General features: G+C 65.9%; 2 protein-coding genes and 1 long non-coding RNA gene across 3 annotated transcripts in view; 2 read left to right on the forward strand and 1 right to left on the reverse strand.

Annotated features, from left to right (window-relative positions):
• Nucleotides 1-1,234, forward strand: part of C1QL4 (complement C1q like 4) — a 1,547-nt gene extending 313 nt beyond the window's left edge. Inside the window, exons 2-3 of the mRNA XM_026047380.1 lie at nucleotides 1-273; nucleotides 1,052-1,234. The exon at nucleotides 1-273 is cut by the window's left edge and continues 55 nt beyond it. Coding sequence (XP_025903165.1) covers nucleotides 1-273; nucleotides 1,052-1,231 — 453 coding nt within the window. The 3' untranslated portion in view covers nucleotides 1,232-1,234. The remainder of the gene's footprint in view (nucleotides 274-1,051) is intronic.
• Nucleotides 1,235-4,470: 3,236 nt separating this feature from the next.
• On the reverse strand, nucleotides 4,471-5,113 carry LOC112954232. The gene is made up of 4 exons (XR_003250671.1): nucleotides 5,081-5,113; nucleotides 4,807-4,901; nucleotides 4,662-4,730; nucleotides 4,471-4,546 (listed from the first exon to the last, which is right to left on the reverse strand). It is a non-coding gene; the product is annotated as an uncharacterized LOC112954232 (long non-coding RNA).
• A 4,986-nt stretch (nucleotides 5,114-10,099) lies between these two features.
• The window catches only part of LOC112954234 (tubulin alpha-1A chain), a 3,618-nt gene continuing 2,513 nt past the window's right edge, over nucleotides 10,100-11,204 (forward strand). The window contains exon 1 of the mRNA XM_026047374.1: nucleotides 10,100-10,163. Coding sequence (XP_025903159.1) covers nucleotides 10,161-10,163 — 3 coding nt within the window. The 5' untranslated portion in view covers nucleotides 10,100-10,160. The remainder of the gene's footprint in view (nucleotides 10,164-11,204) is intronic.

Raw genomic sequence — 11,204 nt, forward strand, 5'->3', positions numbered from 1 at the left:
GGCGCGACGACGGGGCCGGGGCCGGGACCGGGCGGCTACATCCCCTCCTTCTACAGCCCTAAAATCGCCTTCTACGCGGGGCTGCGCAAGCCGCACGAGGGCTACGAGGTGCTGCGCTTCGACGACGTGGTCACCAACGTGGGCAACTACTACGAACCGTCGAGTGGCAAGTTCACCTGTCCCCTGCCCGGCATCTACTTCTTCACCTACCACGTCCTCATGCGCGGCGGCGACGGCACCAGCATGTGGGCTGATCTCATGAAGAACGGGCAGGTACGGGCCCCCCGCCCGCCCCCAGCCCCTCCCCGTGCCCCCTCCCGCTGCCCCCTTCAGACTCCCCCTGCCCGGTTTCTCCCTGCCCGGTTCCCAGCGCGGCACCTCCCGGGGCTCCAGGCACAAAACAGTCGGCCAGGTCCCGGCGCTGCGAGCATATCGGGGCGGCGCCACCGGGGCTCGCGGCGTTGGCCCCTTAGGGAAACTCGGGAGCTCCGCCGGGAACGGCGGCCCCACCGAGCCCCGGCCGGGAGCCGCCTCCGCCCGTGCCGAGGGAGCGGCAAGTGCCTCGGTCGTCGCGCTCCGGGGACGGGTGGTGCCGGCGGCGACTCCGGTAACGGCGGGGCCGCGGCCGCCGTCGACATTTCCCGTTTATTAGGAGAGACTGATCGGCCGCGACCGCTGCCGGCTCCGCAGGGAGCTGTTTCCCGTCCCGGGGGCTCTGTCGGGCACTGGGAGCGCCCGGTAACACGGCAGGGTGCGACACCAGGATGGAGAAGGGGGCACGGGAGGGGAACACGGGCTGGTGCCGGCCCCCAAATCTCCCGCAGCGCCACTGGGGGCACCAGGCCCCCCGCGGTTGATTGTCACCTCCAGTGTCCCCAGCGGACCCGGGGCACGTGGGGGCCAGGGAGGACCTGGACGTGCGGGTCCCTGTCCCAGCTACATGTCAGCCGGGCTGTGTGAGTGACCTTGAACGGCTGCTTCCTCCCTGCCCCGGCTCAGTCCCCATCCCTGTCCAGGATGCGAGGGAGCTCACGGCTGTGTCTCCCCCCAGGTGAGGGCCAGTGCCATCGCCCAGGACGCTGATCAGAACTATGACTACGCCAGCAACAGCGTCATCCTGCACCTGGACGTGGGCGACGAGGTGTTTGTCAAGCTGGACGGTGGTAAGGTGCATGGCGGCAACACCAATAAGTACAGCACCTTCTCCGGCTTCATCATCTACCCAGACTGAGCAGCGGCCCCCTGACATCGCTGGGGATGGGGAGGGGGTTTCCAGTGCTCGGGGCAGGGCAGGGAGCCCCCAGCCCCACGGAGGCTCTGGAGGCAGATGTATGGAGGTCATTTTCTCCCCTCCTGGTGCCACGGTGCCGGGCAGCCTGGGAACAAGCTGGCTGTGCACACATGCCCACCCACCCCGGCACACTCCCTGTCCCTGCACCCAGGCACGGCTGTAGCTGCAAGGGCTACACCCATACTACCTGCCCTGCACTGCCCCTCCACACACCACCTCCCTGTGCATGCTGCCCGTTGGCATCCCTGTGTAAATACAGCCGTCTGCATGCCAGCACCTGCCAGACTGTATACCCCTCGCTACACCCACACTGCCGAGCAGCGGCCCCATGCTGGGCTCCCTGACACACATCCAGTTGTTGCACTTGTTATTTGCCCCCCCACTTCCCAATAAAACCCTCCAGTTTTGGACATGCAGCTGCTGGCTTTGCCTTGGCACCCACCTGGGGGGCCACACGTGTCCCAGAGTGTTGTGCGCATCCCGGAGTGCTACAGCGCTGGCCCCGTCTGTTGCCTGTCACCACTCCGCGCGTCGCTGGCGGTAATGAGCACGCCAGCGGCCGCCGTAATTGGCACCTGGATGCCAAGCACCCTGGGAACCAGTGCAGAGAAGGGGGGCGCAGGGGGACAAGGCAGACGCAGAAGGTACCTGGGACACCCCAGGGAGGGAGCTGTGCCCCCCACCTAACTGAGAAGAGCCTAGGGGCTTGTGGGGGGGGGGGGGCAGGTGTCCGAGTGCCCCCCACACACACACTACAGTGTCACACCGCACAGTCCTGCTGGGCTGGGACGGTGCCCTAGAAGGGCAGCGGGAAACCCACGAGTGCAATCAAGGTTTCATTGGGTCCCGGGGGAGGAGGGAGGGAAGGGGGACACCGTGCACCCCCACGGGCTCCCCTGGCCCCGTCGCGGCTGTGGCAGGGGGACTCTGCTCCCATCTCCGGTGCCCTCGAGTCCTCAGCCCCTTCATCACTGGCTGTGTGGGGCTGCAGGGTGAGAAGGGCAAAGAGGGGACCGGGATCGACCAGAGGGTGCCCTTCCCGACCCCCACTCTGGTTCCAGCTGTGCTATGGGACTCGCCAGGAACACCCCATCTCTGCTCAAAGGAATTCTCTCCACCCGCGGTCCCCGATACCCCTCCAGTCCCTCCTACACTCCCATGTGATCCCCCCAATACCCCCAGGAGGATCCCCAACATCTGCACGGGACCCCCAACATCTCCCAGAGATCCCTAGCAGTCCCTCTAGGCTCACACCACATCTCCCAGAGATCCCTAGCAGTCCCTCTAGGCTCACACCACCCTCTCGGGGAATGCCAGCAACCTACCTGGATCCCCTAACAACAGTCCCCCGGAACCCCCAACACCGCCCCAGGACCACAACACCCGCCAGGCTCCCCCAACCCCCTTGCGACCCCGCCAACACCCGCGGCGCTACCGCCGCCCCGCGCCGCCGCTTTGTAGCATCGCGCTCGCGCTCATTGGACGCCGCGCCGACCAATGGGCGCCGCGGAAGGCGGGGCCCAGCGCAGCGCACGGCCTTGAATTGGCCGAGGCCGCCCGGCAGCCTCAGGGCGCCAGGGGGCGCCGCGGCGACGGGGCGCCCGGAGGAGCATAGAGAGCACGGGCGGAGCTGGGCGGAGCGGCGCGGGCCGGGGGTAGCGGCGGTGCGACCCCCTCGGGCCGGCCGCCTGCAGCGAGCAGCCGGTCCCCTGTCCCAACACCCCTGCGCCTTCGGGGACAGCGCTGGGAGAGACAAGGCGGGACAGCGACAGCCCCAGGACAAGAGACCACCGAGCAACAACCCACGAGTGCAAAGGGGCTTTACTGGAGCAACAGCCCGCGAGTGCAAAGGGGGGTTATTCAGTACGGGGGGGCTGTGGCTCTACAGCATCTCCTGAGGCTGCCGGAGGAGCCAGGTGTGCCGGTGCCTTGAGCCGTCACAGTGGCCGAGGGCCGCACGGGCTGCCTGTCGGGCTTGGGGGGAGGCTGCCGGGGGGGGGACCGGTATCCAGGGATGTCACCGGCTCCTGCAAGGCCCCCAGATGCGGTTCCTCCACCAGGGACGGCGTCAGCTCCATTGTGGACACAACCAGCTCCAGCGGGGACGGCGGTGGCTGCTCCAGCACTGTCCCCAGGCCCGGGCGGGGGCTGCAGCCCAGCTGGGCTCCCACCGTGGTGGGGGGCACGGGGACACTGCCCTGCCTGTCCCGCTCCTGTGCAAGGACATGGGGACAGGTTGTGGGACACAAGCAGGACTGACACCCTCCTCCCCCAGACACCTGCCCATCCCACCCTGCAGGGACATCCACCCAAGGGAGCCCCACAGACACCCCCCAAAACCAAGAGACTCCTCATCTCCACAGTCCCCTCACAACCTCCCCAGCCCCTGTACCCATGACATGGAGCATGTGCCCAAACCCACCCCCGCCAACCTAGTTCTCCCGCAGCAGGGTCCCAAGGGCTCCAACACTCACCTCCAGAGCACCCCCCCCCAGTAGTTATGGGGTGGGGGTCACGTACCTGGCAGGCACTGGCGGGCAGGCGCTGGGCACGGGGTGTGCGGGAAAAGGGTGGCTGCTCCCTGGAGAGCTGCAGGGAGCAGAGGCTCCAGTGGGACCCCAGGAGAGGGCCCAGGCATCCAGGCTCCCTCCCCTCCTCCCCCTGCCCCCTAACTCATCCCCACCTGGGTGACGGGCACACGGCGGGCAGAGCCGAAGGGTGAGGGGAGACAGGGGATGGCGATGCGGGCTGCTGCCACAGGAGACCTGGAGCCTGTGGGGACAGGGACAAGAAGGAGGGGGTCTGACTTGCTGCCAGACCCCAGGAGGCAGCCAGGACCCCCTAAGAGGCAGCGGAGACTCCTTAGGTGACAGAGAAGGTCCCCATAGGATAACTAAACCCCCCCCCAAAGGATGTGGGAGTCACTCACCTGTCTTGGTGGCGCTGGCAGGACCCCCCTCTACCTTCCAGATGCTGCCGAGAGATACAGGAGCCTCATGAGCCCAACAGGCCTCTTCCACACATGCAGCGAGTTGGCTGGTCTCAGCCCACTCTGGTCCCCGCCCCACAAGCAGTCCCAGAGGCCCCTCACCTGGGTGCAGGGCTGGTCCCCTGTGGCCGGGGGCACTGGGGGCTGCGGGAGCGCAGGGGCACCCGCCGCGCCAGCCCGCACCCCTCCACGGTGCCCCTGGGGGGGCTGCCGAGGGGACGCTTGGTGAGGACGGGCAGGGGGCTGCCGCGCTCTGCCAGGGGAGTCTGCAAGAGGACACAACGTAAGCAGGGCTGGCAGCAACAGAGAGGACCCCCCTGCAGTGACGCAGAGCAGGGTACACCCCCTCACACCACGTGGCATAGCGTAGGGGGCACCCACCTTTTTGGCACTCGTCGGCGGGCGCAGGGCACGAGGTGTGGAGAAGGAGGGCGGCGGCTCCCTGGAGAGCTGCAGGGAGCAGAGGTGCTGCTGGGACCCCAGGAGAGGGCCCAGGCCTCCGGGCTGCCCCTGTCCCCAAACTCACCTCAGCCTGGGTGGTGGGCACACGGCGGGCAGAGCCAAAGGGCGAGGGCATGTAGGGGACAGTGACGCGGGCTGCTGCCAGGGGGGACCTGCAGCCTGTGGGGACAAGGACAACGGCGGGGGACAGGGGACAGTCGGAGTTACTGCCAGGCCCCCAGGCCAGAGAGGGGCAGCCAGGACCCCATAAGGGGCAAGAGACTCCTTAGGGGGCAGAGAAGGTCCCCAGGACCCCCAAGGGGGACAGCCAGACCCATGGGGGTCTGTGGGTCACTCACCTGCCTTGGTGGCGCTGGCAGCAGCTGCCTCCGCCTGCCGGGTGCTGCTGAGAGACACAGGAGCCCCGTGAGCCCGAGGGGCCTCCCCGCACGTGCAGCGAGGTGGCCGCTTTCAGCCCCCTCCCAGGGGCTCTCACCTGCACGTGGAGCTGGGGTCCCACAGCTGAGGGGACAGGGAGCACAGGGGCACCCGCCGCGCCAGCCCGCACCCCTCCGCAGTGCTTTTGGGGGTGCGTCTGTCCGCCTGCAGCAGCTTCTCCTTGGTGCCGGAGGGGACAAACGGCTGCAGCTGCTCAGCCATGGTGCCCTGGGGTGCCACATTGTGGGGATGTGGGTGTCAGGAAACTGGGGACACCCAACCCCTCATCACCAGCCACCTCAGGGCTCCTCTACGGACACCCGCAAGGGAACCCCCCCACACCACGGTCACCAATAGGGTCCAAGGCTCCACCATAAGGGGGGGCAACTGCGCAGCCCCCACCCAGGAGAGCCAACACACACCAGGAGACCCAACATCCCCACGAGGACCTCCAACACTCCCCCACCTCCCTCACGGGGACCTCCAGCACCCCCAGGGACTTCCCTAACACCGCAGGGGGGCCCCAACACCCCTCAGGGAACCTCAACACTCCCTGGGATCCCCTCATCACTCCTGCGGGGACTCCCGACACCTCCCCAACATTCCCAGGGAGCCCCCCACAGTCCCTCCATGCGCACAACACCCCCTGGGAACCCTCAACACCGCCCCGGACCACAACATCCGTCGGGGTCCCCCAACCCCCCTCCGCACGCACCCGCCAACACCCGCGGCGCTACCGCCTTCCCCTCGCCGCCACTTTGTAGCATCGCGCTCGCGCTGATTGGGCGCCGGGCCCGCGCCGACCAATGGGCGCCGCGGGAGGCGGGGCCCAGCGCGGCACACGGCCTTGGATTGGCCGAGGCCGCCCGGCAGCCTCTGGGCGCCAGGGGGCGCCGCGGCGACGGGGCGCCCGGAGGAGCATAGAGAGCACGGGCGGAGCTGGGCGGAGCGGCGCGGGCCGGGGGTAGCGGCGGTGCGACCCCCTCGGGCCGGCTGCCTGCAGCGAGCAGCCGGTCCCCTGTCCCATGGACCTTCCCTTGCATGGATCCCTGCACCTTGCGCGGACCCACGCATGTATCCCGTGCACCGGTAGCGCCAGGGTGGGAGTCTCGGCGGTCGACGGGCGGTGTCATTTGCCAGGACCTCCCAGCGCAGCCTGGTGTCACCTGCCCGGCTCCCTCGTGGGCTCCGGGCCCCCCCGGCCACACCGGGCGCCCTGCCCAGGGGCCGCTCTGGATGTCCCCATGTCTCCCCTGCGCCCGAGCGGCTGCGAACAATGAGCAAGAGGCAAAAGGGAATTGGAACAAAAAAAAAATCATCTTTTTTTGTGGTAAAAGCAACCAAGCAAAAGATACATTTTATTTATTAAAAAAAAAAAAAAAAAAAAAAAAAAAGAGCAAACAAATGAACAAAAAAGTCACGGGAGGTGCCGGAGGACTGAAAGAGCCAACGGCCCTCCTGTCTTCAGAAAGGTCAAGGGGGCCCCAGCCCCAGGATCCCCGGGCCGGTCCAGCCTCCCTTCCATGCCTGGAAAGGTGATGGAGCAGCTCCTCCTGGAGGCCATTCCCAGGCATTCCAAGAGAAGGAAGGTGACCGGGGGAGGCAGCACCGATTCCGCGAGGGAATGTTGTATTTAAGCGACCTGACTGCCTAACACGATGGGACAGACGGATGGATGGGGGATGGCAGTGATGTCTCCCTTGACTTCAGCAAGGTTTTCCACACCCACAGGGTCCTCATAGGGTTGCACAGGAGACAGACAGACCCGTGGTCACAGGTGGGAAATATGGGTAAAAATAGCCAAGGGCAGACAGACCCCGCAGCCCCACAACTGCTGATGAACCAGAGACACCGTGAGCATCCCAAGGTCCCCATGGTCACCCACACAGCCCAGATTCGGCTCGGCGACAGCGACATGACACAGACCCTGGAGTGCTGAGGGGTTCTGTGGCAGCGGTGGTGGAGGCAGTGTCCCCTGCATCAGGGTCCTCCCCATGGTGGCATCAGGGACCCCCTTTGTGGCCAGCTGGGCTCGCACCAACCTGTCCCTTCCGCCCTTTATGTCCTCTGGCTGAGTCCTGCAGGGCAATCAATGACGGAAAGGGGGATATGGGGTGGGAGGGGGACTGAGCCCATGTCTTAGCAGCCAGTCTCATAGCAACCTAGTGGTTGCCTAGTAACAGTTGGCAGGGAGACAACTGTTGTTCCATATCTTAAGGAGATGGGGGGCCAAGGGTGCCCCCTCCCCATGCGGAGCCCTGGTGCCACCAGGAGCATCTGTCCCCACGGCTGTGTTCCCGGGGACCATGTCCCCACCGCACCCTGCGGCACTGTGGGGCTGAGCCCTCCTTTGTCTGTGGGAAGCACCCGGATCGGGGCCCCTTTGTGTGCAGCTCCCAGCAACCCCTTGCCAGGGTCTCCCAGGTCCTGCAGCATCGGGTGCTGCAGCATCCCTGCATCGTCGGGTGCTGCAGCACCCCTGCACCTCTGCGCCCTGCTACACCCCGCCCTGCTACACCGTACGCTGCACCACCATGGTGCCCTACACTGCAGTCTGCACTGCCACACCCTGCTACATTATGCTTTGCTACAGCATGCTCTGCGCCACCATGTGCTGCTACACCACATCCTGCTACACCATTCCCTGCACCACCCTGTCCCAGTACAACATGCACTGTTGTGTCCTGTTACACTATGCCCCGCACTGCTGTGACCTGCTACAGCAAGTCCTGCACCACACTAGCACGCTCTCCCATGCCATGCACTACTGTACCCTGTGCCATTGTGCCCTGCACCACCCTATCCCACTATACCATGCCATGCACTGCCATACCCTGTACCACTGTGCTATGTACCACCCTATCCTGCTGCACCATGCCCTGCACCACCATAACCTGTACAATTGTGCCCTGCACCACCTTATCCTACTGTGCCATGCCATGCACTGCCATACCACCTGTACCCTGTGCCACTGTGCTGTGTACCACCCTATCCTGCTACACCATGTCATGCACCACCATACTCTGTGCCATTGTGCCCTGCCACACTGTGCCCTACTGTGCACAACCATGTCAAGCTACACCATGCCATTCGCACCTTATCCTGCTACACTGTACCATACATCTCTGTGCCCTGCACTGCCGTGCCCGCTCTGCAGGGGCCCTATGGCAGGAGGGGGACGCATGGAGGTGCCCCTGGCCCCCTGCCCAGCCGTGCCAGGCCAGGCTGCACTGCCAGGCTGCAAACACGTCGGGGGCCCAGCAACCGTCACCAGGAGCCGCCGTGTTGCTACCAACAGTCAACACAGCACAGGCAGGAAGGACAGTGCCTGGGGTGGGCAGCTGCGAGTAAGGAGAGGGCCGTGTCCCTTTGGTGGGGTACAGCAGGGCTTGGCACAGGGTTCCCCCCCATAGCGGCCCTGGAGACCCCCAGCCTGGCCAGCCGGGCTGGCACCACCCTGTCCTCTCCACCCCTCCCTCTGTGTCCCCTGGCTGAGCCCTGCAGGGCGATGGATGCCAGGGAGGGGGACGCTGGAGGGGGGGGGATGGCCCATGTTCTAGCAACCAGTCTCCTAGCAACGTGGTGGTTGCCTAGCAGCAGTCAGTGGGAGAAGGCTGGCCGTCCATACCTAAGGAGATGGGAAGGGGCTGGGAGGCCAGGGGTGCCCCCCCTCCGCCCCCTCCCAGACCCTTGGTGCCACCAGGAGCCCCTGTCCCCATGACTGTGTCCCCAGGCACGATGTCCATCCCCCCCTCGCCCCATGCGGCACTGCGGGGCTGAGCCTTCCTTTGTCTGCAGGAAGCACCCGGATCGGGGCCCCTTTGTGTGCGGCTCCAGGCGCTCCGCATTGCGGATGGGGATGTGCCTGGGGCTGAGCAGGGCTCTGGGATCCCAAGCAGCCCCTGGATACACAGAATGTGGGAAACATGGAGGAAAACATCAGAAAAGACTGTTTGCCAGTGGAGGTGGGGAGAGGCGATGCCAGCGGCTTCAGTGGCAGCAGCTGCTGCTGATCCTGTCCTGTCTGGAAAGACCCTTGGAGCCTGCAGAGATATGGCTGAGAGAGGGAATGGGGTTACAAATAGTGACCCTTGGGGACATGGGTGTGGCTGGAAATGGGGACATAGCCAGGAACAGGGATCATGGAATGGGGAGGATGAGGTGGGTCCCAGGGTGTGGCTGGGACCAAGAGACAATGGTGCAGTGGAGATGGGGACCGGTGTGTGGCCAGGACTGGGGACCAGGGTGCAGCAGGGAGCCAGGGTATTGGACACAGGCAGAAACAGGGAGCATGGCATGGTGGGGATGAAGACCAGGGAGTGGATCAGAATGGGGACAGGAACCAGGGCGTGACTGGGGACATGAGCACCAGAACATGGCCAGGAATAGGGACCATGGCTCATTGAGGATGAGGACCAGGGTGTGGCTGGGATTTGGAGTATGGTCAGGAATAGGGACCATGGTGTGGTGGGGATGAGGATGTGACTGAGAACAGGGACACAGCCAGGAACACGGACCACAGTGTAGCAGGGATAGGGACCGGGGTGTGGCCAGGATCAAGGACATGTCAGGGAAGCAGGACTACAGTGCAGCAGGGATGGGGACCAGAGTGTGGCCGGGATTGGAGACCAGACTGAGGCTAGGAACAGGGTGGCTGGGAAGCAAGGGGGAGCAGGCACAGGCAGGAACCCCAAGCAACGGGGCCCCGTGAAACTGGACAGGCAAGACCGGCCCGAGCCGGCCCAGGAGCGGCGGCTGCGGCCCGGGCTGCGGCGGGAGGAGCCGCAGCGGAACAAAGAGGCGCCGCCGCCCCCGCGCCTTTGTCTGCGGCGCCGGGGGGGCCATTACCTCATCCGGCCCCGCGCCAATGGCCGCCGCCCCCCCGGCCCCGCCGCCCGCCCGCCCTATATAGCGCGACGCCGCCGCCGCCCGTTGCTGCGTTTCTTACATCGACCGCCTTGGAGTCGTGCTGTAAGAGAGCCTCGGAGCAGAACCGCCGCCATGGTGAGAACCGGGCCTGGTCCCGCTCTCCCGAGCCTCCTCGCGCCGTTCCGGCCCCGTCGGGATGGGCTTGTGCGCACTGCGCAGCTCCCGGCCCCATTACTGGGTAGCCCCTGGCCCCGTCTAGCGGAGTCGGGTGGGTCCCATCCGCGGTGCGGAGCCCTCGGCTCCATTACCGGGCGTTGCCCAGCCCCATTTAACGGGGTTAGTCCCCATTTAACGGGGTCGGATGGGTCCCATCCGCGCTGCGGAGCCCTCGGCTCCATTACCGGGCGTTGCCCAACCCCGTTAACGGGGTCGGATGAGTTTCATCCGCGGTGCGGAGCCCTCGGCTCCATTACCGGGCGTTGCCCGTCCCGGTTTAACGGGGTCGGATGGGTTCCATCCGCGCTGCGGAGCCCCCGGCTCCCTTACCGGGCGTTGCCCGTCCCAGTTTAACCGAGTCGGATGGGTCGCATCCGCGGTGCGGAGCCTTCGGCTCCATTTTTGGGTGTGGCTTCTTGGTTTAACGGGGTCTGCCGGGCAGAATCAGGCGCCCCCGGTACTGCCCTGGGCAGCACGGTGGGACCCGGGTGCGGAGCCCCCGCAGTGGGTGTGGTCCCGGTCCCTGGTGGTCCCCGTGGGCTCTGTAGGCAGGGCAGGATGGGGTCCCTGTACAGCCCTACTGTACAGGGGACTGTACATCTGGGGAGGATGGAGAGAATAACCCCGTGGTGCTGAGTCCTTAACTATTCTGGGGGTGGCAGTGGTCCAAGAAGGTGGGCAAGGCAGAATGGGACCCTCTGGGACTGGGTCCTGGTCCAGGGAGGTAAGATGGGACTCGGGTGCTGAGCCCCCACAATGGGTGTGGCCCTGATCCATGGGGGTCCCGGTGACAGGGACAGGATGAGACCTGGGTGTGGCCATTGTCCTCCAGCACCACAGGGCTGGGATGGCCGCAGAGCCCCCAGAAGAGCGGAGCGGGGGAGCTGGTTCCGCGCAGGATGCGGCCCCGGGGAAGGGCTGGTCTCTCCTGCCCTAGGGACCAACCGAGCCGGCTGGGGC

The sequence above is a fragment of the Nothoprocta perdicaria genome, unplaced genomic scaffold (assembly GCF_003342845.1).
Source record: "Nothoprocta perdicaria isolate Ctin4 unplaced genomic scaffold, notPer1 scaffold_497, whole genome shotgun sequence".
Taxonomy (NCBI): Eukaryota; Metazoa; Chordata; class Aves; order Tinamiformes; family Tinamidae; genus Nothoprocta; species Nothoprocta perdicaria.